This window comes from Nesoenas mayeri (assembly GCF_963082525.1).
Source record: "Nesoenas mayeri genome assembly, chromosome: 3".
NCBI classification, from domain to species: Eukaryota; Metazoa; Chordata; class Aves; order Columbiformes; family Columbidae; genus Nesoenas; species Nesoenas mayeri.
The window spans coordinates 85231700-85259633 of NC_137544.1; the positions used below are offsets into that span (position 1 = coordinate 85231700).

The following is a 27934-nucleotide window of genomic DNA, read 5'->3' on the forward strand; positions in this document are numbered from 1 at the left end:
GCGCGCAGGCCGGCGTCTCCGGCTGCGGCGGCAGCTATGGCGGCGGCGGCCTCGCAGCGAGACCCGGGGGATTGGCAGGACTTCTCGGGCTTCCAGCCCTCTGCGGGGAGCGGTCCCGAGGCTGCCAGCGACAAAGGCGGCTGGGGCGGCGGGGATTTGGGGGCGAGGTTGTCCCTCTGCTTTGACTCCCCGCAGGCCCGGGCTGGCGGCGGCGAGAGCCGCGTTCCGCTGCGGCCCCTCACGGAGCAGAGCGCCCTGCAGGACGACGAGTGAGTGCAGGCCCGGGGACAGGGACAGGGACAGGGGGTGGCGGTGGTTCGGCTGCCCGAGGGGGAGGCCCGGCCCGGCCTGGCCTGCGGGAACAGCCGGGGCGGGGTGGGGAGCCGAGGGGCAGGGCGGGCTCCGTGGCTCGCTGGCCGTGCCCTGCGAAAGCGCTGCCCCTGGGCCTTGCTGTGGGTTGTGGGCTGCGGGAGCTGGAGCCTTTCCCCGCCCGCGGGACTGCAGGCGGGGGCGGGCGGCCACGTTCAGCCCGCCCGGCGCAGCTTTGACATGGAGCCTCCGGTTTTGTTCCCCGGGCCGGCAGGGAAGTGCGTGTCCGGGGAAAGTGGCTGTCCAGAAATCCAGAGTGACTGCGGGTTGTGTTTGTTTAGCTCTTTGCGAAATGCCTGCTGTTGCCGTGTTGGAAATTAAATACGGAAAGTATGGAAAGCAGATGGAGACCAGAATCTCGGTTACAATTGTGATAATTATTTGGGTTTGTTTTTTCCCCCTAGGCAATAGCGTGTTTATGATTTATGTTGCCTCCCTGTTTTTAACATTATTTTACAAGTATTTATAGTTGATACTTTACAGTAAGTTTCGGTCAGTTTATCCTCGTTTAAATACTGCAGTTTTACTTTGAGGTAACAAAACTGTTTGTCGTATTCAAAGAGAAGAAAGAAAAGCTCTTCTAGCAAAAGACTAGATATCTATGATATAAACACTGAGGTAAGTTTAGACAACTATGAATCAGAGACATGTTGGGCAGTGATGAGGCTGTGTCTGGCTCAGCCATTCTGCTGAGCCTAGCTAGGCAACAGCTCCAAATAGGCACTCACAGAATACTCTGTGCCTAGAGGCAGGGTTTGCTGGCCGACCTCAGGCAGCAGCCTGCTAACAGGGCTGCTCTGTTTCAAAATCTGAGCTGGGATCCCAGAACAGGGCTGCGTATGCAAGCCTCGGGTACAGCCAGAGAGGTTGCACGTTGTAGACACCAGATCAACTGTAGACAAGAGTGGTGGGCCGAGCTCAGCAAGAGTATTTCTGAATAAAACAGAATTCTTGCAGAATTTTAGTATAACTTGTGCATGTTCATTATTCTGTGATAAAGGGAAGGGAAGAAAACAAAATGTGTCTCAGAATTTGCTGCTCAGCCTATGCTAATTTGTTATTTTAACATGCAAAAGGCAATGAAAACAGCAAGGCTAAGAAAGGAATTTATAGCTGAGCTCAGATTTCATTAAAGGAAAGACTCATCCACCCCTCAAAAAGATTTTGAGTATGGTTATATAATTAGTAATGAAGCTGCTTCTTCATCTCATTGTTTTATTTTACCACTGTGTGCACATTGTTGGTTTAAAAAGGGAAATAAATTGTGTTTATCAAAAAACATTTTCTCTTAGCTTCAAAACATTATAAAATATTTTCAGTAACTTGTAGATTAATATTTAGGGATGAAAAAATACTTATTGATAGAAATATATTATTACAAATATGTTTACTGCTGATCAGTCGCTGCTTGTTTTAAGGCCTACATTTTTGTTCCTTTATTCCTCTCTCCAGGATTTGGAATGCTTTGACTGATAATTATGGTAATGTAATGCCAGTTGACTGGAAGTCTTCCCACACCAGAGCTTTGCACTTGCCAACACTGAATCTTTCGGAAAAAGGGGTAAGTTCTGATCAGCAGAAATACCCTTTTTGGATCTTTTATACTCATCAGGGAAATAAAAGACTTTGCATTTGTATAAAAGAGTGTTGTTATTAAATGGCTTAAAATATTTTTAGTGCTTGGTGTTATATCTGAGAAGTTTTTAAAAAATCAAAAATTCAAACAACCATTGATGTATATTTGCAGGATTCGGTTTAGATGGGTTAGTTTTTAGTTTCATTAGAACCAGAGCAAGACAGAAAAAATTGTAAAATTAGAAAGTGTTTCACATAAAATCTTTCATCTCTCTCTTTCGTGTTGGACAGTATTCTGGGTAAGGGAGGAAAAGCGGCAGAAGTAAATCCAGTGTGGACTTTTTTTAAGTTCATCTCGTTCTGCAGTCAGGTGGAGATTAAACTGGTTTCTTTTACAGGAAAGGTGACACAGGAGACACTGAAATGCATGAGTTTATTTTGTTTTTCTTATTTGACAGGTAGAATAGTTGTCTGAGGAGGCAGCAGGGAATGAAGAGCTTCAGAGAGGTTTATAGAAAGTGTTGTCCTCTGATCTCCTTAAAAATGGATTAAAATGCTTCAGGAAGAAAAGCTAGGAAGAGTTCACATCTCCCAGGTCTTCTGAGGAAATGAGTGCCTTACCTTTAAACATAGTGAAGTTATGTTGTAAAAATATCTGTGTGTATAACCCAAGAACAGGGTAATGCCTTGACTCCTCTCATCCATTATATAATCCACAGCTACTTTTTACTGGGACAGGAACAAAGATTGCTCTGCTGAAGAGGATACTTTGGGGTTCAGCAGGTGAAGATGTCAGTTTGGAGCTCACTTTCTCAAATTGAGTCTGATGATTATGACTTGAATTTTACTTGTGTTTATTCTATTTTTTTTTTTGTTAGAGTGTTTGTTCAGATCTTCTGAGTGGTTTTAGAATAATTAAATCCCTACATTTAAAGTAAAAAGACTTACTACCCCCTATGCTGTGACCTTGTTATGTGACTGAAAAAAATAGACTGGAAGACTGATGGATTTCTTAGGAAGAAACTAGGTAGAATATAAAAAAATGTTTAATACAGTTTTTGTAAGTCCTGTACAGAAAGTTATGAAGGAACTACATTAAAAAAATGTAAAGTGGTGTTGCTGGATTAGAAAAAAATCCTAGGTATGCTGCCAGAAAAGAGAAAATCAGTTTATGGATTAAACCTATTGCAAGATTTTCAGCTTTCACTCCACCTGGCATGCTTTTCGATAGGGTGAAGCCCATCTGTTTGGGAGCATTTGACATACTTTTTTTCTATTTCTCTGTGTTTCAGCAGAATTTCTGGATATGTGACAGCACATATGGACGAGCTAGTAGCTTGTTTTAACTTTCTTACAATGAATACTGACAGATAAGCAACACTTTCTTAATGCATTTGAAACTAATAATATGCTGTTGAACTGTGCTTAAAGTATTTCTCTTCCTCTTTTAGTAGGAAAAAAATGTAAGGTGAATGAGGCTGATTCATCTAATCTTTCTTGCTTCACATCACAGATCTGAACACTTCTATAAAGCTCTGACAGCTTGAAAAAAGTAGTTGAGCGAAAGTGTACAGTGACACAAGAAACAGGATTGTGCAATAGCTTGCTTATGGTATTTTTGTTAAATTACTTTAAACAAGTCATTCCCTGGCAGGAGTGTGAGGACAGAAATAGGCATGGAATGTGGCTGGGTGGTCTTGGGCTGGTTTAGGTGGTTTATTAGCCTAAATTATCAGAATCTATTGTTGTAGTCTCTCAAAATCTTGTTTCTGGAGATGTCAGGAGGGGAAGCAAACCTCCTTCTAGATAAACTGTTACTTTGCTTACTATCCCATAGTTGTCATAATCCTACATATGTGGAAAAATATTTGAGGACTGCAGACATTAAAGAATGTCAAAACTGTGCAGTAGGTAAACAGATATTCTTAGCGGAGCCCTTTCACACAATGGTTATTGGAATTCAGATTCTGGAAAAAAGTGGACGTTTGACTTCATTGTGGTGTCTGAAGAAACACAAATCGTATGTTTTCCTCTATAGACCAGTGATCTAGGGATATCAGTAGCATCTTCAAAATGAATCTGAAAACTACTAATGTTTCTGAAGAAACTGGGAAAATTGAAGGAATTACAAAAATTGGAAACTGATACAGTGAGACCAAGGACTTTGTACAGCCAGTCATAAGACTTGTAAATTAGCCCAAAGATCAGTTAAAGTGATTGAGCTCAAAATGTCAACAGCTAGGGTTTGCATCTTTTGGGGCTCAAAGGCTTTTCTAGGTTGGTTTGGCTGAAATCTAGTAATAGACAAAGTGCAGAAAATGCAAACACCTTTGTAAATAAACTAGAATATATCACTGTGTGAGAGTAAAATATACCTGACTGAATAAGGAGAGGACTTAAATATTTTCTTTTACCATATGTACATCTTTGGTTTTGAAGGATGAGTGTAATTTGATGGTATATGTGTGGGAACAATGTTGCTTCTGTTTCCTTTTGAAAAGACCCTGAGATATTCAACAACATATTTTTTAAATAATCTGAGGTAATAACCATGTTCTGTTTTTTAAAAGAATATTTTTGTGTCTTTTATTATGTGAAAAAGTAGAACTATAAAAGCACAGAACATAACAGGTTTGTGTCATGTTAGAGATAGGTTTTCACCCCACAATGACGAATGTCTGCCTTCATTTAAGATTTAAATATCTACATTGGATTGACTGCTTTCTGTGTGGATATCTGCATGTCATTGTGTATATGGTCTTTATATGCTGAGGGTATTAAAAGACTTTAAAGACTGACAACTATTTTAACTTTCTCCAATTGCAGTTTTGATTTAAGTTATTAAGATACTTCAGTTTCCAGGTGTTTGACAGCAAAGAATCATTGATTCCATTATTACGGGCAAGGAATCTGTTTCATTCTGAAAATGCAGTATTAGTTGCGCTTTTTTTTTTATATACATGTATTATATATGTATACACATACAGAAGTGTGTATATATATTTGTATAAAGACACATTTTCATGCTTTCTAGGTAAATGATAATTTGAACCTTGACCTGTCAGATGACGAGGAGCTGAGAGAACAATTGGATATGCATTCTATCATTGTTTCCTGCATTAACGATGAACCACTCTTCACAGCAGAGCAGGTAAAGTGTTCAGCAAGGACAGTGTTGTTGGTGTAGTATCTTCTTTTAGACTGTTTTTTTTTTTTTTTGTTCTTCCTTTCTGTTAACCATAGCTAAGCTTCTTGATTGTTCTTTATTTTGAGTTGTAATAATGTGTAAGATATTATTATGTCATTCAGATTTGAAAAGTATTCCACTGGTTCAGGTGAGATTGATAATCCAGGGTCTTTGAAATCCTTATACATTTCTTACCATGGATTTATCAGAAGTACTATGAAACTAAATGTAAGTGTTGAGAAGCAAAAATATTTTCAGAATGTTGGTGGTATTGTAGAGTTTTGTAGTTTTCCAGCATGACTGTATGGCCATTCATATCTTCACATGACTTTGTGGTTAGTGAGAATTCTTTGAGTTTTTTTCCTAATTTGAGAGCATATCAACAGTTCTGCTACTAAGCTTTCAAATAACTTAGTGTCTAAAGCAAGAATATATTTTCTGGTTGTTTGAAAGGTTAGCTATGAACTCTGATGAACATTAAGAGTACAAGAGACAGGATTGCTTGAACTGCCTTAGCTCTTTTTTTGCTGTGAGGTGGATCTCAGCACTGTCTACAGTCTTTATACCTGTAAAAGTTGATGTGTTGTTTATTCAGCTGTTCAGTAAATGATTTAGCCTGTAGACATACAGTTGTTTCTATACTGTTGTGTGGTTTGGTTTTTGTTTTGTTTCTTAAAGAAGTGTAGGGAAATGGGGGGTGGGACGGTAAATTATTTTTGTTGTTTTGTTTTCTTTCAACTGAATTCTCAGGGAAGATATTCCAGTTCACTCTTTAGTTCAGTTCTTTTTAGGAGAACCATGTGTATTTTAATCTAGAAATAACTGTATATTTTCAACACACTGCTTGTTATGAGATCACCAATTTACTTCAAAAAGGTAAGCTTATTCTCAGAGAGTAAGGATGGGAACAAAGTGTCAATATGATTTTGTTGATTCTCTTCCACCCAGTCTTGGTATTGTTTCATCCAGCAGCATCTTCACTAATTGAAAGGTTTTTTTTTAAAAAAAAATCTTAAGCTCTTAACAGCTTTGCTTCAGATTGCAGACTGTTTCTCTTCATTCAGGAGGGTTTTCATAAGGGTTTTCATTTTTTGAAGGTGATTGAAGAAATAGAGGAAATGATGCAGGAATCGCCTGATCCAGAAGATGATGAAACACCCACCCAATCAGATCGGCTCTCTATACTTTCGCAGGAAATTCAGACACTCAAGAGATCCAGTACAAACAACAGCTATGAAGAGAGTAAGTGGTATTTATTCAGTATTTTGCTCTGATGCTTATTGCAAATAGTTTAAAGGGTAGGTTTCCCATGTGTTTGATTTATAGCAAGTCCTTCTTATGAAATATCTGCATTCAAAAATATTTTTAAAATATGCTAAACAAATAAACTAGATTTAGAACATAAATAGAAGACTTCTCTTTTTCAGCTTTCATAACAGAATAAAACTAAAACTTTATAGAATTTCAAATTAAAGCTGTAGCTTGATTCGCTGGAATGAGATCGCTTCATAGGTAAAGTGATAAGTCAATTGTTTTTATTAAACTTCATTAATTTCTATATTTTAAAGTGAGAAACTTTCTTGAGAAGATTATCTAAAGCTCTTGAAACCTATGCAGTAAATGAAGAAGATGGTGTTTCTTTGATACTGTTTCAGTCACTGCAATGTATCTTGATATACAGTAACACAAAAATAAGGCAACTGTTGCCCTTTTTTTCCCCATTAATAGTTTGATTGTAGTAGGTTGAATTATATGTGAAGGAAACCTGTGATGCCTGTGATTAGTCAGTTTCATTATGGAAATTTGTTTCATCTGTGTATTTGTCAAAATCAATTCTAGAAGGTGATAGGAGCACCAAGAATATTTGCTAGATGATCCTACTTTGGTCCCTGTTACCAAGTTTGATACTTTTTTTTCCTGTAGTCTGGGTCAGCAATATAAATTGTGTAGAAGACCAAGAAAGCTGGCTGACCTTCTGTGACATGACTTAGAGATTTTACTACACTTCAGATTTATGGAGGAGATCACATTTTCATGGTTGGACTCTTAGCTGTCTAACACATAAATTTCAGGAATGTGAAAGCAATGTGTATCCGTCTCAGCAGGGCTTCTTGCTTCTCTGACAGTTCCATATGTCCTTAGGTTTGAAGCTTATCAAGCTTGCTTGGTATTTCATATCCTATTTATTTTTCTTTGCCTCAGGAGTTCATCTTGTCTGTTGCATCTTTATGGTTTAAAGGTCAGCCTTGACCACACAGTGCCTTGAGTACTTCGGCAGATGATTTAACTTTGCTTCACCAGTTTCTCAAAATCTGCTTTTTTTCTTTAGTAAGTGACAAGGAGCTTTCTCCAATCAGCTTTCTCTGCTGTAATTTAGGATAGAAAAATCACATTTCACCTGTTACAGTTGATGCTTCTAACAGCTATACTTTTTGTAGTTTATGGCCTTATTTGTATTTTTCAATACTTGTTCATAGCCACTTTGCCTTATAACAGTTTTTTTAGACGTGACATTTACTAGACTTGTTCATAATTATTTGGTTACATTGATTATCTACGCAGTAGTGTTAAACAGGACTGGCTGTTTCTCAAATGCCAATGAAAATTATGTTCTTTGACATAGACTAGCTTCCTAGGTGTATCAGACTTAATTGGGAATGGAAAACGGTTGTCAAAGAATGTGCACACTTTTAACCCAAGCAAGCCTCTGAATGTTTTTCTTGGTCATAGTTTTGCTCTTGGGAACACGTGACCTAATAGTACCTTTAGAATGCAAACCATGAGGGGTTTTTTGTTTCCAAACTGACATTTTACAGACTTCTGATTTAGCTTTGACCAATTCAGTCTTATGCTTTCTCAAAACTATTAATGCTTATTTTTTATTGAAATGAGCCTGTCAGCTAATTTTGATCTAGGTCTTTGTTTCAGGTAATACAAGGCTGTGCTTATGGCTACAGTCCCCAGACAAAGAAAATTTGGAGGATTTTCTTTGTTTTTCTAATAAAGGCATCTAAAAATATTGTCATAAAAGCTTAGTGCAAGCTTTTATGAATATGCATGCATACCTTAGCAATATCCCCAAGAAGATTCCCCTGCTCATAGAGTATAGTTTCTGTATTACTGTAGCTGAGAAATCCAAGGATTCCAGAAATGCCAAAGTGTTGATTGTTGTGTTAGAGAATACAGAGACCTTTTACTTTGAGCAGTGAGTGTAGGTGGGAAGTAATAGTTAACAGAGATTTCAGTATTAGAAGTTCAGTAGCTACTTCAGCTTCCTTGACTATAACATGCTCTTCATATTTGCAGATTATCTCATATTTCTCAGAAATAAGAAAAAAGTTCAGTCATCCTTGTGTTGCTGATCTAGTTGCCCCTGTGATGTGTTTATTCTTTAGGAATTTTTTTTGTTCTGTGTAGTTTTAGAATTGAATTTTTTATTTTGAAAAATTTCAGAGTACTTTTTTCTGGTAATTCCCATGACTATTCTCATGCTTAAAACCTTGACAGATTACTTTTTACATGAATTATTTATAGGAGTAAAAAGGTTGTCTGTTGCTGAGTTAAATGAACTACTGGAAGAAATTGAGACTGCAATTAAGGATTATTCTGAGGAACTGGTACAGCAGTTGGCTCTACGAGATGAGCTGGAGTTTGAGAAGGAAGTGAAAAACAGCTTCATTTCTGTCCTCATCGAAGTACAAAACAAACAGAGGGAACACAAAGAAACAGCAAAGAAGAAAAAGAAACTGAAAAATGGCAGTCCTCAGAATGGCAAACAAGAAAGAGCTCACATGCCTGGAACAGTAAGAGCGTTTTTGTAGATACTTATACATTCAAAATATTTTTGTTTTGTTGTTTTTGGTTTGGTTTGGGTTTGGTTTTTGGTAGGGTTTTTGGTGGTTGTTGTTGCTTTTGTTGTTTCGTTTTGTTTTTTTCCTTATGGGAAATAGTGGTCCTAGATTATATCTAGTACACCTGGTACACCTGCTTCCATGCCCTCCTTTGTAGACAAGGCTTAGGTACTTCCTGTTGCAATTATTTATTTCACAAGGTCATATAACATTTTACTCTTCTTGTATACAAAAAATATTTTTTATTGTTTGCAAATTAGCCTGGAACCAGCATACATTTCTTGCAAAAAAAAAAAAAGTCTTTGAATGTACTGCCATGTGTTCTATTGTCAGTAGACAAACTCATTTATCTGTTTGATTTCACTGTGTGAGTTTTAGTATGTGTGTACCACTGTTAGTCTTGCAGGAAATTTAGTATTATTGTTGGTGTAGTTGTACAGATATTTATTGACCATGTTAATTTTTAGATAGGGAAAAAAGTAAAAGTCTTACCTTGGATCTCTTGAAATTTATGGCAGACATAATACGTCCAAGATGAGAGAGCAGTGAGGCCAAAGTATAGTGCAGGTGTGCAGGGAGGAGATGATTTATTCTTTACAGAACATAGCATCAAAAGGAAAAATGTCTTGCAAACAGCATTTGAATAATAGGAGGAAGAAAATGAAATAAATTAGGTTATTATCTTGTCAATGCAATTTTTTAGATTTCTTAACTGTCTAGTAGAATGTTAAATCACTTAAGTGGGACATTAATGTTAGAATTTCTTAGTGTCTCATATAGGATGCGGAAAACATGGTTTATGTATTGTAGATCTTGGCTCAGTCTCAGAAAGAATGCTTCAGCTTGACATCAGAAGTTTTCTGGGTTTGTTTTTCAAACATGAGGAATAAACATTTGTAATGAAACATTAATTCTTCAGAATCTACTTCTAAACTTGGAAGAATAAGATACCTGTGATGTAACCCAAATGGAGTTCTGATCTTGACTGTCTAATGAAAAGTTTGTACATAGCTAAGTTTTAACGGAACTCTGAGAAAGTATATGTCCAGAGAACAGTACAAAATTGTCGTCCCTTTGCAAGAGCACAGTGAAAAGTTCAAATGTGTTCCTTTTTGGTTCTCTGTCATGGAAAAACAAAAAGTGGTATTCTAATGGGAAAGAAAAATAATTGTTTGGTTTGGAAACTTGAGTCAAGTGATTCATAAGCTATTCTGGTTAGTTGAAAGTTTGGAGACTTGAATGATGCTTTTAAATATAGTGTCCGTGGTTCCAATATAAGACATTTTCCTATTTGGTTGCTTCAAGATCTACATGTGTAAGTTTGCTTTCTGAAAGTGATTGAACAAGTAGCTCCCAGGTAAGACCATAGGCTGCATATGTGCAGTTCCTTTGAAAATTGCTTTCACTGTCACGAAGTACAGATTTGAGAGTCTTCTCCCAGAAGAGGTACAAGCTTCCTTCCTTCAACAATCCTTGTGTTTTTCCTTAAGGAAGCGGTGAGAATGTGCTTACAGATAGTATGTTCAAGTAACTTTGTGAAGAGTGAGTTTCTGTTAATAAATTATGTAGAAATTAATTATTTTATTAACTATAGCTATAATGATATCTCATTTAAATACAAAGCTTGGAAGTAGGGCTAAGTTTTCATACTCTAAGAAAAATAAATTTTCCTGCAGATACTGTCATTGAATTTTAATAAAAAGGTCTTAATTATTTGCCCTTGATATAGTCTTTAGATAAATTGCTTTCTTAGACTTCTAAAACTTTTACCTCTCTCACAAGGGCAAACTGGGGAGTAATTAAAAATAGTCAGGGCTTGAAGATAGCAGTTCCTTTAAGCAGGATATCTTAAAAGAGTTAAGATGGCTTTAGCAACATCTGTGTCTATTTACTGACCTCACTGTGCTTTAGAAAGCAAATTAATACTGTATTCCAGCACATTTCATTCCCCTTCCCATAAATAAATACATTCAGATAAGTGTGCTGAGGTGTGCGCATCACACTGCACTGTGTCAGCACCTTCACAGTTAGTTTCTTCCTACTTTTAGGTTGCTGATTTTTACATGTTATTTTAAGCATCAAATTTATTTATTGTTTTTTTTTATAACTTGTCTTCTTTGGCAAGCAAAATGAATTTCAAATTTCAAGAAAAAAAACTGTGATTGGATTATTTATTATTTTCCTTTATTTAGATTCTATGATTCTGTTTAATGGAGCTTGAAATTAATATGGGTGCTTTATTAACTAATCATGTATACTTTATCATGTTTGAAAAAATGGGCTATACCAATTGTTGCTTCAGTTGTGGAAGGGGAAGTGTGGAAGCATAAAGTGTTTTGAAGAGGTAGAGCTGAAGATTGCTGCCTCTCAACAGTGTGTCTAGTAGGTGCTTAAAATCTGAAAAATTGGTATAGTGTCTCTAAAACACAGATTTTAAGCAAGATTGTACTGTGAACTAAGCTTTCAAAAATACTATTTTTATTACTTTTCAAAATGAAATAGCCTGAAAGGCAAGCCCAGGTTGTTGGGTCTGCAGCATGAAAATGCTGCTTGCTTAAATTTTGATGTAGTTACTGCTTCACTGCCATTATAAGGTTTGCTTTTTAATTATAAATACTAAGTAGGTGAATGAAAAAGTAAAAATGTGCTGAAATACATCTTAGAGCTTGTCTTTGTCATTCATCTTTTATAGTCTTGATAAATGCTGATTTAATAGTCTTCTGAACTTTTCTCTGTCCCTTTTTTTATTTCTGCTGTTTTCACTACTTTTAGCGCTTCAGCATGGAAGGGATCTCAAATGTCATACAGAATGGCTTCCGCCACACGTTTGGAAACTCAGGTGGAGAGAAACAGGTGCTGGGCTATCTTCTCTCTTTTCCTCATTCTTTACCTGAACTTTCGGTAGGAGCTGAGGTCTTGAAAATTGATGGTAGTTGAAGATAAATGCTGAGACGGGAAAAAATAGGGCAAAAATGTTGGAATCAGCACTCTTTACCTGCCTCAGGTCTCTGATCAGCCTCAGCCTCTCTCCTTGACAGCTTGAGGCAGTCAATACTTGATATCCTGACGCACTGAAATAATAACCCTTATTTCTTACCCTAGGCTAAAAGTCTCTTTGGGGATAATGCATGCTTCACATACATTGCATGTCTGTAAAAATCTAATATCCAATCAAATAATACGTATCAAGTTAGGCATAACATTTCTGCCTTCAGCATGAAGGACTTGAGTAATTTCTCCAACTGAAAAAAGGTTTTGTTTTCTTTTTTCCTCAAAAGTTCAGAGCTGATATATCTAAAAACAGAGTAGCATCTGGAAAATGCATGGACTCTATTGTATGTCATCTTTTTGCCTTTGAAAACTACATGATACTAAAGCAGCCAAATAAGTGCAATGCAGATTACTAATAGAAAATACATATGCCATAGACAAATTTGTGTCTTTTCATTGATTATTTAAATGTTGAAATATGCAGCACAAAGACCCAGCGTCATTGGATGTCACTGTAGATGTTACGTATGCCTAAGCAGCAAGATGCTTGTGCTTTATTTCAAAGTAATACTTAGTTGTTTATTTCAAACTGTAATGTGTATTTTATTAAATGCAGTCTGTAATTTGGTAAAGTGCCAATGCTTGTGCTGTTGTTTAGGCTTTGGGCGCACATTACAAAATACTGGTATTTCACATTATTTAATGCATGCTCACTCATTATAGTTTATGCATTTGTGTCAGAGAGGAGTGTGTTAGATAGAAAGATAGATATAATTTATTTTTTTTATTTTTTTCCCCTGGTGGGATGTCCATTGAGGCGGTAAACTGCCTGGTAGTTTCGAAGTCATGGCTGAGTAGGCTTTTGGAAGATGGCTGGAGTGTCCTGCAGAGGAGTTCAGGAGGTGAAACAACGCCTCTCAATTCAGTCCTGAATAACGACATTAGAAATCATGGCTTTACTCTCTTTCTCAAGCAAGGTCTGTGTATGACAGTTCATGAATACAGAGGCCCACCTATTTGTCCCCAGCTCTGGGGATCCTGAGCACATGCATCTTCTTATCACTCTGTCTCAATACTGGTGAAGTAATAGCTCTGCTGTTTGTTTTATTTTTGTTTTTTTGTGGTTGGTTGTTTGTTTTTTTTTCCTTTGCTATCTTTACCATTTAATAATAGATTACAACTGATTATGTTTATAAAAACCCATGATAATTAAAGTAGCTAAAGTGAACATGTTTAGCTTTGGTTTTAAGACTTCTTTTATACACATATCTCTATTCAAATGCATCTTTTTTTCTTTGGCTGCTTCCTAACTTTCTAGACATAAATAGCATCATCATGTATTAACAGTAACACTGATTTAATAACTATTTCAGCAATATTTTGAGTTAGTTTACTAGGGTTTATTATGCTTGTCCTCTGATTTATCTTATACTATGTCCTTGTTAGCAGCACTGTGGGGTTTCTTTTTCCCTTTCCATATCCTAAAGCAAATCTTGGAAATAAAAACAACCTAAAATGAAAAATAGGGGAGAAATGTAGGAAAGATACCAGCTATTTTCTGATTTAGTCCTGGAAATCCATTTTTCTATGGCATTTGGTTTTTTGTTTGGGGTTTTATTTGTTTGGTTAGTTTTTGTCCCATTACCAGACCCTGGCCCTGCTTTCAAAATATAGGTGTTGTCATCTTATTGCGGTTGCAAGATAAAAAATGTATCAGTTGCTCAGCTGCTTAGTGCTGCTCTCAGAATATTCGAGTGTTTTTTTCAGAGTGTATTGTCATTATAAACTCAAACTCATGTGTTTTCTGGTAGCAGGGAAGAGTTAATAATCTGGAGTTGTGCTCAAAAAATAAAAAAACAAGGATGGACAATTTTTGGTGTACCTCAGAAGGCAGAAGTTCATACACATAAAGTCACAACATAAAGTTTATGACAAGTTTCTACAGTTACTTCAGAACTCTTGTCAGTGTTTAATTTTCATGATATTTACCACCTTTACTATTTTCTGGATAATATTACTCTGATAGTGGCTACTTGCCTTTTTAAAATTTTAGTCCTTTTTTTGCTGTATGTGTTGGAGACAAAAGTGACTATGACCTGGGCTTTTTCAGTATTTAAAGAGAAACTTCCAGTGGTAACTCCCTGTTCCCATCTGATAACACAGTTGGAAAAAAACCAACAACTGCATAAAAGCCACTGAAATATTGGTGGTTCTTTCTGTGATCGTATTTCCAGAAGAAAATTCAAGATAATCATCTTCATCTTGATATTTAGGCATTTCTAACGCTTTTTACGAGTGATAACAAATTGCTGCTTATCATATTGTCAAATCTGCTTAAAAAATTTAGAGGCCACAGTAAACTTAACACTTTTCATGTCAGTAAGCAACACTTCAGTAGTTTTTTTTCTTCCTTGCCATAATATGTTGTCCTTCTTACAGCAAATCAGGGAATGAGTTTTTATAGTGCTATTATAGAAATTTATTATTACAGCAGAAAAGTATTGATGAGAAAAACAAGATGATTTCTGGAAACTAAGAAAGAAATTACTATTTTTTTTTTAATTATTGCTATTAGGAAGATTGGAAGGTGGAGTTTACAGGAAAAGGAAATTCAGAAGTATTAGTGTTTGGTCCAGTGAAACATGTCCTAGTAAGTAATTGTCTAGGTAAAGGTTACAATGTCATTTAGGTCTGAAGGCTGGAAATGACAGCCTGAGATCTGATTTCTGAGTTGGCGGATCTACTGTCATCTCTGGCATTTGCAGATTTAACAGCCTTATGTGTAGTTATTCATTCTGGTAATTTTAGTAAGAGTGCAGTTCTGTAATGATACCTGTTGGTTACATCTGCTGGACAAGAAATTGAAGATTGACTGTTTCCTAGGAAGCCTTGTATACTTTGCCATCCTAAGTGGATGTGAGACGATGTGAAAGGAAAAGGGAGGGAGCAAAGCTCCCTCAGTTTGCCTAAGGTCTTGGTGAGATGTTGGTATATCCCGTCCAACAGGTTCTCTTAAGTGACACAGAACTGGGTCTGTTGGGCTTTCTGTCAGAGGATGTGGTTGAGCATGGGGCACACAATCCCACTCTGAACATGGCAACGGTTATAGCTGCATTTGGCAACACTCAGTCTCTTCCTACAAAGTGAACATCTACACCAGAGTCTGAGTCACACTTGACTCTTGCTGAACTGCTACTAGGAGAGGGGGAGACCTCATGTGAAATGTGGTTTCTGATTGTTGCGTGGGGAACCACATGACTCTCAAGTTGAATGATAGAGGGTTGCTTTGTCTGCTGCCTTGCAGCTGTTAACCCAGAATAAGGGTCCTGTTAAAGTCTTAAAAATTGAATTGAGGGAGGTTTCAGGAAGTTTTTTCATTTGGGAAAATTCCAGTGATTTCAGTACTTTTGAAATGCTCACCTGTTTTAGAAGAATATGCATTCATACGGGCTGCAAAGTAAGATGGGGACAAAATGCATTTAATAAAAGAGCAACAAGGTTACTTCAAGAATTTGAAAATAAATCTTGGTTGCACTGCAGGCATGAAAATCCTGAAAGATTACAGAAATTCTTTGCTTAAAAAAAAAAAAGTTGGCAGGAATGAAAGGTTTCAGTAAGGAGTAAGTAGAACAAATGTGGAGTTGGCTTGAAACAATCTGTTAGCACACTTGACTATTAAAACTGAGATTTTAAATAAAAAATCCAAATCGTGGGCTGTTATGTTTAATTAGACTTGCATTGTTCCTTTTGGTTGGCAATGTACATCATCAGAAGGCAAAAGTTGTCTGTTTGCATTTTCACCTGACTGTGGAACAGCGTAATTTTCTTTGTACAGAGGACTATAGATCACCTTCAGAGCTGGAACTAGGCGATGCTCTTTGATCTGTCAAAATCCTTGGAATGTTTCACACTCTTAGCAAGAGTAAACCAGTCACTGAGAAAATCCTATGACTGTTTTGAGGTTGTTCAAATACAACGTATGCCAAGTTTGAAGTTTTTTGTTTTCTTTTTTTTTAATTTTCCTGAATACTTGTTAGTGCACTTTTGTATACCTGAACACCTTACTTAAGGCACCCCCACAGCCTGTATCAGTTGTACTCTGTAATCCTTCAAAAAGCTGACTGTTACCAGTTTCCCAAGTTATTTGTAGGCAACATAAACATTTACCTGAATTTTTTTTCTTTATTTTTTTTAATGTACTTCCTGGAAAGAAAGAATTATTTTCTGATTTGTATACAGCTGGTGACAGTTGCTTGATATTTGTGCTCTTTTTTTTTTAAGAACAAGTTTAAAAATTGTTCATCTGCATTTAAAGTGTTATTTGAGGGCAAGTGATGTGAATGTTGTTCTTTCAGCTTTTATTTGATTGTAAGAAGTACTTTGAATACATGAAGAACTTCTGGTTGACTTGTGGAGGGAGAAGAGGAAAGATTTTATTACTGGTGTGGATAGGCTCTGAGGAAGAAACCTAACAGAAATTCTTTACTGTAAACAGTTCCATGTTTTTAAATATTTTTTTTCAGTGTGTAGCTGCATGACTTCTGAAGTGGTTACATAATTTGGAAAAAAAAAATCTAATTTGGCTTCTGTGGTAAAAGCTTTCGGATAGGAAAGGTAGAATCTTGATCTCTTGTGAAATACGACCTTTTGAAAAGCTTTTATTTGTGACTAGCAATTTTAAATGCTACAATTTTTGCAAAATAAAATGCAAGCAACAGAAATTGAATGAAAGGACTGTCGGGTAACTCTGTTTTTCATTTGACAGTACTTAACAACTGTCATTCCTTATGAGAAGAAAAATGGACCCCCATCTGTTGAAGATCTTCAAACGTTAACCAAAAGTGAGTACATTAATATTTCCTGGTGATCCTTTCCTCTTTGTATTTCCAACTGTGGTTGCTCAAAACCAAGGAATCCATACAGGTATCTCTTCCCCCTTACCTGTTGGCATGCATGTAAAGTTGCATGATTTTTAGCCACGCATTTTGGCCAATCTTGTTCTCTGAGCCTTCAAGGCCTGTTTGTTTTCTAGTTTCTAGTTGTTCTCTGAAACCCTGAACACTAGAAATTTGAATGTATCAGAAAGTAAATATTTTCACATTATTTCAACAGGTGGGCCTTATGGAAAATCCTGTATGTCATGGAGTTTTGCAATACTGTCTTGTAGTACCTGATATGTCCCTGTTTGTTTTAACTGCTGTGCTTTATTGATGTTATTGTAATGACTTTCAAAAATTGGAATGGATGTTAATACGAATAAGTAGTCGTATGGTGAATACGTGTGGTAGCCTTTAAAATAGCCTGCTTCTCTCTGTGGTGTTTTGGGGTTTTTTTGTTAATAAGTTTAATAATTAGGAGGTATAAACAAAATAGCATTTTGACAGTGCTTTGAATTCCCCTTTTTTCACATCTTCTTAGGCCAGATCATCAAAATTATTTATAAGTTCTAAGTCCTCTGTTTGGTTTGTGGTTGCTTTTTTTTTTAAAAAAAAACCTAATTTGCATGAAAAAATAAGTGTTTGGGTTTTTTAAATTATTTATTGAGGTGGTTAAATACAGCAGAGCATCTCTGCAAGTCAGCAGCATCTCCTTCATTTGCGGTTTATAGGCGCAGTTTAAAAATAGATGGTAGAGTGCGTCAATGTATTATATTTGATCAGATCTCACGCAGGGCTTTGGATCTGACTGCATCTTAAGGTTCTTTCCAGCAGCACAGGTCTGTGATTCCACGGGTGGCAGAGGGAAGGTAAAAGGCTCATTGGTTGTTTCCTGGAAAGAGAAAATAAATATTGTACAAATTCTCGTATAAACAAAATGTTTTAGCAGGAATTGAATGCCCTTTATTTTTCTGCAGTAGGCACTCTTAGCTGGTAATTCATACTTATTCTGTGACAAATGGATTTTTCACTTTATATTTACTCCTGTGGAGAAATTTTATCATCTTGCCATATTTAAATTTCACTGGAAAATATTCTCCAAAATGCTAGATAAAGCAGAGGTTGAAGCCTCCTGAAAACATTTTGTGGGTTTTGACAGTTGATTAACAAAATGTCTTGTACAAATGCACTGTAAAGAGTATGTATTAACAGTATTGCCTTATGTGGGCTGGTTGGAACTTCATCCTGTGACTTAGTTGCAGATTTCTGAATCAGTCTGCTGTTGTTAAGGCAGACAGTGAAGCAGGTATTTGGGGTTGTTTGGTGGGTTTTTCTTTCAAAGCTATGTATTATTCTGTAGCTATGAACACTAGTGCCTTACTTCAACATAAAAACTGAAATAAAACTGTCCAGAGCAGTTCATAATGGGATGTCGTTGGTTTTGCTTATGGAGTAAAGGACAAGCTTATATGTGTCAAGTTGAGCTAGTCCAAATGTTTTTCCTTCTTCAGAAATATGCAAGAATGGACTATTTTGGCTTGATATAAGTCACAAAAATGCCATTTTTTGCATTATTCTACATTAATGCCGAATTCAATAATGTATTTAGGATTTTTCTACACTATAGCTGCTAACGTTCACCATTTCAGGGGGAAAAAACACCAGCATCTTAATTAGTTCGTTGGCAGCAATGTCACTATTGAAAAAGATAAGTGTCATTTTTCCATGGTTTGGGATGAAGATCAAGGAAATAAACTAAGTAATGGAGCATATTTTTTTCCTGAGATTTCCAGCCCTCCAGTACTTGTTAGTACATTTTAAGTTTGGATGTAATGACTTTCTTTTGGAGAGACTTCTTTATAGGGAAGAGGTACTTTTTTGTTATTATGACTGATGACATTCTACTGTAATAATTAACCACGTAAAATGAGTCTCTTGCATCCATGTACTGTGGAGTTCAGTGAGAATTACACAAGTGAAAGGTGGAGATACGATGTGTCTCATTGTATCTTCTCATATTCCAGTTAGGATTTTTCTTACTGATCTGGTAGTAATATCCTTATGAGTAGTTGGAATAGCTTCATGGTGTTTCTTTTGAGTGTTGTATTTCTTTTGTGACTAAATATCTGGTGTTGTTTTTTTTTCCATACTTTAGTCCTGCATGCTATGAAAGAGGATAGCGAGAAAGTGCCAAGCTTGTTAACAGACTATATTTTAAAGGGTGAGTATGTTTCTTAGCAGGGAGTCTTTAATTTAATGTATATACAAGGTGTATTTGAAAAGAATAGGCCTACAATATTAATGAACTATGTTGCCCTTTGATCACACACAGCTCTCATTTATATTTTTTTCTATTTTGTCTGAGGTTTCTGAGCACAGAGTTCATGAATAAAATGTTTATTTTGTTTGTGATAGTATAATATAGCAAAGTATGTGGTGCATATTCAAATAGCTGAAGGACGTCAGCAGGAGCAGAACAGTCTGTCTTACAAAGTTAAATGTTAAAAGCATGTGTTGTACAGGTTTTTCAGAAGAAGATTTTGAACTGCCTGTGGTAATAGCACATTTACTAGATGAAGTACTTATAGCTTTATTTTATGTGTTACCTTCTGTTCAATAGTAAAATTATTAGTTTTTCATATATTTGTTATACCTTCTTCACATTTTATTTAAAAGGTTTGTGCATGAGTCATTTATTTTCCAGTTTTATACATTTATGATAGTAATAGAATGTCAGACATTGAAAATCACTGCTTGCTTTAACTTCAGTTCGTTCCGGGTAGTTGCCACATTGTTAAATTACTTTTAAACGTTTTTCTACTGACTTCCTTTTTGCCTGCATTTTACTAATGCTTATGTTCTTACTTAATTCTTGGCATATAAATAGTACCATCTTCTTTAGTGTTTAATGTTTAGAATATGCATCAAACTCACAAGATCTGAACAAACAGGTGTAAAAAGTATGATGGATGCCTTTGCGTTTGCCACCCAAATATATATTATGTTCTGCTTTATGTTCATATTCTGCAGAGTTTTTCTCTTCTTTTGGTATCATGCTTTCCAAGTCCCACTATTTTTTTTTTCAAATACAATGATTTGACTTAACTCCCTCCATATGATTTTTAAAGGTTTTTGTCTTTCTTACACGGACTTCTAATTCCTCTCATCTCACGCAGATTTGAATGTATTTTCAGTTAAAGTTGTGGAAGAAATTTAGTATGCTGTTGCTTCAGAAAATGTGAACAGAGAGCCATGAGTATTCTAGAAGCTCTGACAGCCTTCCTGTTGGAAGAAGCTCATTTCTAAGTTTTATGCAGAGTTGCGGAACTACCGCATACAATGAGAATGCAGAGATCCTTTCAGTTGATTTCTTTGATTTCTCCATTGTTTACTTACCCTTTCTGAAAATCCTTCTTAAATTACACATGTATTTGCTTATGAGCTGAGAGCTCTTTAGGCTCAAGATCAAGGGTTTTTTATGGTGATGGCACTAAACTTCAGTTTTGTGAAGCAAAATCTTTCAACCAAGAGGATGAACTGCTGTCAATAATTAAAGCTGTTTGTTGTTAATCATAATACATCTGGCAGAAACTGATTGGAATGAATAGTGTGCTTTACAGTGTCTGCTCCTATTTTTAGATGTTGCTATCCAGAAGTACTTTCAGATTACAAGGATACTAAGAAGAAACTGGCTGCCTAGGAAAATGGAGAAATCTTCTGCAGGGGTGGCTTATAAAAGTAGATTAGCTGAACACATGACAGGATGACCTAGGAAGCTTGATACTGAGATTCCCTCCTACCACTGCCTCTGCATGGTCGTGACTTAAAAATCGCCAGGGATGTTCCGCTAGCTAGATGCGCCAGTTACAAAATCGTACTCACATTACGTGTGTTGGATCAAACAGGTTGTCATATACAAGCACTGTTGTCTCTAAATTGTAAAGCATAAATGATGGGAGTATGAAGAGTAATCACTCGCATCACTCACACTGACAGGAGAAGGTAATTTCCCCTCAGCTACCGCTTCATTACTGAACAGAACTAAGACTTTCTTGATCTTCTGTTTGCACAACAGCAAGCAGTCATAACCTAGTGAGCAGAAAATTTCACGCTTCCTTTCAGTGTAGCCTTCACTAAGCTTCATACTGCTATGTTTAGATTATGTTAAATATTTATCGTTTGGCTGGTAGTGTTATATTGTAACATTGATTTATCCTGTGGAACAGGAAAACTCTTCCAGTTGTTTTTGAAGTTGTGATCTGTTTCTCTCTTTCTGAGGCTTCATATATGGTACAAAATACTCCAAACAAACTGTCTCTTCTCTGGAAATTATTTTTAAAGCTTGTTAAAGGGAAATCAGATGATTCTATACTATCACTTAAAGCAACTTTCAGCTCAGGTTTTATACCTGAAATTCCAGCCTATTGCTTGAATTAAAAAAAAAAAAAAAGTGACCTACTTTTTGAAGTGTCTGCTTTCGTCACTGCAAAAATTAAAAATGTCTTGACAAGGTAAAAATGATCATAAAGATTTAGTTTTCCTAAAGAAGCAGGAAGATATGTGTTGGACCCAGTAATAATCATCGTGTGATATAGTGATAATTATATTAATTTTACATTTGTTTTCTCTATGATCCAGCTGCTTACACTGAATGGATTACATTTCTTTTTATTAAGCATTGATCAAGAAATTAGATTTTGAAATGTGTGAATCATATCACCAGAGATTTTTTTTTCTGTTAAAATCTGTTCACCTCTTGTTCATTTTTTCCAATCTTGCAACAAATTAAGGAGCAGTAAATTGTATGTGATGACAGGATACGTGTAGCTTTATGGAAGGTCCAGTTTGTATGACATTTGTCAGCACAGGTAAAACTTTCTAGCTCTATATTCCATTTTACAGAGCAAAGAAAAAAAAAATCTTACTTTCTTACTTTTAAGTCTCTATTGTGTTGTTTGGTTTTTTTTAAGCAACTCTTTTTATTCTATGGTACTTAAAAAAATAGAACCTGCAGTCTTATGGGGATGTTATGGCTGTCCACAGAATTAGTAATAAACTTGCCCAGATATTGTTGAAAAGTTACTTAGATTGTTTAGAAGCAAGAGCTGAAGAAAAAACATCAGGAAAAAAGTGATTCTAGAAATGCCATAGTATTGTTGACGTAATGTAATGGGACAAATAAAAGAAGAATGCTGTTAGTGTGGAAAGGTTAATAGAATTATAAGATTGAGCAATAAGTGTTGATTTAATAAGAAATCTTGCCAAATTTACTGGTGTTTGGAATTTTGTAGTGTTTTGTAGAAATATTATAATCTTGAATGTTTTGAACTAAATGCCAAAATAATTCTGAAATTTGTGAAAGATTAAATTTGGATCGTGAAGGAAGACACACACAGACCCCCTCCGTGTGTGATGTCTAATACTTGATATCTTTATTTAATAATAATAGAGTGAATTTGTTTTGACAAGGCAGTTCGGGCAAGAGCTGGGGCACAGGGCTGGACCTTGAAGGAGACTTCTGCAGCCAGATCTGCTGTTGCCCATCTATGTTACCCTGGATCATTCTTGCATGTTTTACGTAACCAGTTAATGTTTCTGAAATACTGGAAGTAGAAATCCTCAGAACACTGGATGTGCAATTCTGGTAGAACAAGGAAGTGGAAAAAGGCCAAAGCAACTCAGTGCAAATCATGTTAAGGAGGGAAAACAAACACAAAAAAAGCCACTCCATATGCATTTCTGAATAAGCTTATTAGCTTTGAAATTATTTCTGGTGTTTGCTTTTTTAAAGCATCCTCTTTTCCCAATTTCTACTGCCCCCTTGTGTCCCCCAGAATGTTAAAAATACCATAATTTTGTCCTTATGCTTAAGACCCTCTTTCCAGTGATCAGTTACCTCTCCCCTGGATCTATTCCATAGGGAGGTGAGTGTCCCAAAGCCAGACTATGTACATACTCCATGTAGAGTCTTGTACAATGCAGGAACTTACCTTCTCTTGTTCGTGTTACTAGTGATGCACCCTAAATTATTTCCAAGTGGATTTTTTTCCTCTTGTGGGGTTTTGTTTCTTTGTTTCTTTTTTTTCCATTCTGAAGTTAGTAATAATGAAAGGAACTTAGTGATTTGCTTTGCCAGTAAATTGTAGTTCTTCTCCCACCAGCATATGATTCATATTCTATAGATTTAGAATGAAAGTCGATGATAACATGAAATTAGTAAACATTTGCAATTGTGCTTAATTTTTTCTGAATATATTTTTAATATATTAATATTGTTATTAAATTTTATCACTGGGTTTGTGAAGTAGAAACTGATATTTAAAATAGGGTGGAAGAATACGTTTGCTGTCAGAGAGAAAAATATCAAGCCAACACTGTGAAATTTTTGATCTTAGAAAGCATACTTTGGAACTGAAGCTGACAGCTTAGTGAGCTCACTGTGTTTAAATGCTGTTCGTGCTCATCTTTCTACTGATCTCTTTTGATGGTTTAACAACTATAATGTACTTCAAAAACGTGTTTGTTTCCATTGAAAGACTTACACAAGCGAGTAAGCAGCAATGTTTGTTGTGCACAAGTTAAGCTGTAAAGCTGGGAGCACAGACGGTGATGTTTTTTTCGTCTTTTGTATTTGCATTGGTTTTAGGTATCACAACAAGAACTGGTAGCATATTTTTACATGAAAGCATGCTTGTATTGACTATATCCATTGAATTCTTTTTTTACAGAAGCTTTCAGTCTTTCTTCTTGCATGTATAATGTAATGACTTTCTGAATTATGATTTATCTGGCAAGTGCAATAATGCCAACAAGTGATAGCATCTGTAACCCTCAAAGTATGGAGGTTTAGGTTGCTTTCTGAAGAAAATGCCTCTATGCAGTCATGTTGTCTGTCTCTTCAGCTTCACAAATATTAATTCCCAATTTCAACCCCACAAGACAGAAGGAAAGGTTGCGGGAATAACTGCATTTCACAGATACTGTAGGGAGCTTGCATGTAGGTAGGAGAAGGTCTGAAACCACTGTTTCAGTTGAGCTAAAGACTTTGAAAAGCCAACATCAAGTTGACCAGATGGCTTTTGTGTATTCATGTACTGGTGAATGCACTTACAGTAGCTCCAAGCAGTTTGGGGCATGAAGACAGAGGAACAACATGAGGAGGACCTGCTGGGATGGAAATTGTAGCAAACTTAGAGTAGAAGCTGAGGAAGGCACTGTAGGAAGGGGAATTACCTATTGTTATGAGGGTAAGGAGGAATATCTGAGGAAATCTGCTGGAAGCAAGTGTTCCTTAATTTAGCTACTTATGGAACAAATCAGTGATATACGTGAAATGTTAGCCTGTAGATATACACAGAATCAAGATATTAGGGGTAGGTTTTCTGGTATCACATCTAGACACATTATTTCAAGATTTAGTTTTTACAAAATTTGAAGATTTAACTTCATGTACAGGAATAATTTTTTAATATAATGTGCTACCAGTATGACATGCAAACTGCAATCCTGTGTGGTTGATTTTTTTCCTTAATTCAAGAACACATGGAAGTGTAAATAATTGTGACATTCTTAAAATGTAACTATTATATATAACAATATGTAAGTATGTATAGCTGACATAAATGTCTTTGAATTCAGATGTATCCTTACAGTTAACTATTATAAGATGTATTTCTTGCTAAGCTTGGTGTTCTATTCCATTGTGCAAAAAGAGTAATTGTGATGTAAAAATAGAGTTCTAAAAACATGCTATACATTACTACTGAGTAAAAAGCATTAAATATGTCTAGTATAATTTTATTTTAGACTTTTTTCTGAATGTTGGTGTCATAAAACAGGATAATTTTCCATCTTTCAGCTTGGTTTGCTCTTTCATATCTGTTCTTTCAAGCTACTAGTAAAGGCTTAAAAATAACACAGGTTTGTTTTTTTTTTTTTTTTTTAATAAAGCAAGAATTTTTACACCTTGTTCTATTTTTAAGGTATGCAAGTATTTCAGATAACAAGAACATTTGTCTTCTTGCCTTTTAAGTTTTTGTTCAGTTGTTATACCTGACTTTTTTATTTGCTTTTGTGTTGTGCTAGCATTGGTTTGAAAGCTGGATTGCTCTGAGGTTTGTCTCTTACATATGAAACAGGAATGAGAAACACATGAAGGACATGTCTTATTTTCCCACTGTGTGATTCAAGTACATGCACCAGAATTAGAAAGAGTTCATCTCAAATTGTCAGTGCATATTTTCAGAATATAACTGCATGCGTCACCTTTTGTTTAATGTTCTGTTTTCTGATAGAACACCGCAAAAAGCACTGTTTAAGACATGACCTTTAGTTAACTCATTTCTGGATAATATTAGTTAAAGATAGTGGGTTGTGTCAATTATCTTTTGAGAAGAGGATGATATCTTAATTGCCAGTTTTGATTGATTTCTAGATTTTACTGTGTTACTAATAGGGTAGAATTCAGCCTTTAAGTATTTTAGTATATACAATATATTTTTACACAGACCAACTTCACTGACGTTTCTCAAGATGTATTTGTGGTTCTTTTGCAGTTTTGTGTCCTACGTGAAGAGGGCTGCCTTTCAGAATTAGCAATGCTCCTTCCTGTGATGAGAAACTTTCTGTGGATATAACTCATAGTGTTTTTTTGTTTGGCACTATACCTAAACCAGTATGCATTTCCCTCCTCTGTGTGTGTGCGTTTCCGATCTTACAATAAGTCTTCTGGGCATGACAACTCATCCATTTTGATCCTACAATAAGTCTTCTGGACATGACAACTCATCCATTTTAACTTAATAGTGCAATGAACTGGAGCAGGGAACAAACATTGTACAGTTTTACTCACATTGTTCTGGCTTTTTAAAGTCTATTTTTACATTGTATAGCATGTAGTAGATCCTCCTGCACTTTTTATTGTTGGAAGGAAAAGTAAACTTTGAATAGTGTAAATAAAATAAGCCTAGTTTTAAGGAAACCATATTGAAAAGCATCCTTAGTTCCTATAGCAAAAATGCAAAAAGGATCATAGTTCAGCTTGAACTAAAAGACTCAAGTGAGTTGTCCAGGACACACTCCAAAATAGTGTTGGTGGAAATCGGCATTTGACACTTCTTTTAAAATGGTAACTTTGTTTGAACTATAGAACAGTATTGTTTGTACAGTGAATAAATCCAGATTCTTTGATGGTTTGGCATAAGTAATCGGTGTGTTACCTATCCTTGTTATTTAACACAAACACCCAAGTTATATTTTGTATTTGTTTTAATTATTAATGTTATTGTGGCTTAGATACTCTCCCATATTGCTGCTACAATTTTACTGTTTTTAATAAGCATTTGATCTTAATGAAAATAGTTCAATACATAAACATTTTAAAAGGCTTTATCTTTTTAAAAATACATGTACAGTTTGAAAAACTTGCACCTGGGTTCCAAGTTAGTATTATATTGAGATGTTCGTTGTTGTGTATCTCTAAATTTTACTACAAATCTCTCTTGTAAATCTTACGCACTGTCTCCTCTGTGATGACGTATCTGCATTCAAACGGATGAGAATGTATTTTACAAATCCTGTAAAAGAAATGTACCCTATAATCTCAACATTAAATACTTGTCACAAGTAATTTTGCCAGTCTTCAAGATTAGATTGAAATATAAGGAGTACTAATAAAGGAACTACTTTCTAGGTTGAATTCCTATTGATTTTTCACCCATTTTTATGTATGGTATATGTGAAGGCACTGGAAAATAAGATTCTAAAGAGATAACCATGTCTTTTCTTCAAACAGTTTTTTCCATTTAAAGTCTTCAGTCTTTTTGTTACTTGAAGAGAAATTTGGTCCTGACTATCTTGTATCACTTCTTTTATACTGAATTTTATCATCATAACCAAAAACTCATTTTGATCAGTAAAACACATTCAGTTTGAAATTTGTTCTTATAATGCTGCTTTTTTTGCCTTTTCTTTTTTTTTTTTTTTTACCTAAAGGCCTCAGTATTTTTGTCTTTGGTGCCTTTAAGTGTCTGTACGTTTTCAGCTTTGAAATTTTTCTCCCTCTCTCCCACTTGACCACCAATGGCTATTTGCCAGCCTGCCCAGGAACAGATCCATTACCTAACTGTGTCATGTGTGAGGAAGATATTTTGTTGCTTTTGTGATTGCATTTGTGGTTTCTCTAACAAGAAAGTGGCCACTTGTTTATTTAGCTGATACATTACAAGCTCATTATGGCATGCTTCTTCTATAGAAATACTTGATGTTGACTGTTGATGCCTGGAAACTGGCAAAGGGGATGGCTCTTTGCTTAATTCTTTAAAAAATGTTGCATGTGTGAATCACAACGTGTCTCAATCTATTCAGAGATGTTTCAATCTAATTTTGAGGTTTGAGGTGACAAAACGGAACAAAAGAAAAAGAAAATTAAGGGAAGAATTAAAAAAACAAAACCAAAAAACACCCACACCACCCTACTTCTTAGTAAAAAGTTTGTATTATTGGTTGTAGCCAATCTTGGATGACATAAAGTTACAGAATACTAAAAACAGTAAAACTTGAAAGAAAACCCAGCACTAAAAACCAGAAACAGTTTTAGTACACTAAGCGTCTGCTTGGGTATATCATGCCCCTCAACAGTCTAAACAAAAGTTCATTATGAAAAGTACCTGTTTACCTTTTATGTAGAATCCTGGCATTGAACAATATCTGCCAAAGGTGAGAAGTGTTACATGTACATATATAGGTATATATATATATATAAAAAAATAGATCTCAAAGTATTTGAATAAAAAGAACCATGCAAATCTGCATTTCTGCTGAGTTCTGTGTACTTCATAATCTATTATTCATGCTTTTTCCAGATGCATTATTGAATCTTGCTTTCTTTCAGGGACCTGGATTTCATTATTCTTTTTAGTTTTAGCATGTGCTAGCTGTAAATGGCCCCTCAAGAACAGTTGGTGACAAATACCCTAGAAGAGGTTTGTTAAAATACATTTTTACCAAAACCCGTTTCATTTTTAACATGAAGAGTCTTAAAAGCAAAGTTCCCTTAAAATCATTGAATTTTGAGTTACTTAAAG

General features: G+C 35.7%; 1 protein-coding gene across 1 annotated transcript; it reads left to right on the forward strand.

Moving 5' to 3' along the window:
* On the forward strand, positions 1-27565 carry FEZ2 (fasciculation and elongation protein zeta 2). Its single transcript, XM_080341209.1, has 8 exons — positions 1-269; positions 1822-1930; positions 4979-5095; positions 6229-6373; positions 8666-8934; positions 16739-16814; positions 19006-19071; positions 25406-27565. The coding sequence occupies exons 1-8, from the start codon at positions 37-39 to the stop codon at positions 25420-25422; spliced, it is 1032 nt and encodes a 343-aa protein (XP_080197335.1). The 5' UTR covers positions 1-36; the 3' UTR covers positions 25423-27565.
* The last annotated feature ends 369 nt before the right edge of the window (positions 27566-27934 follow it).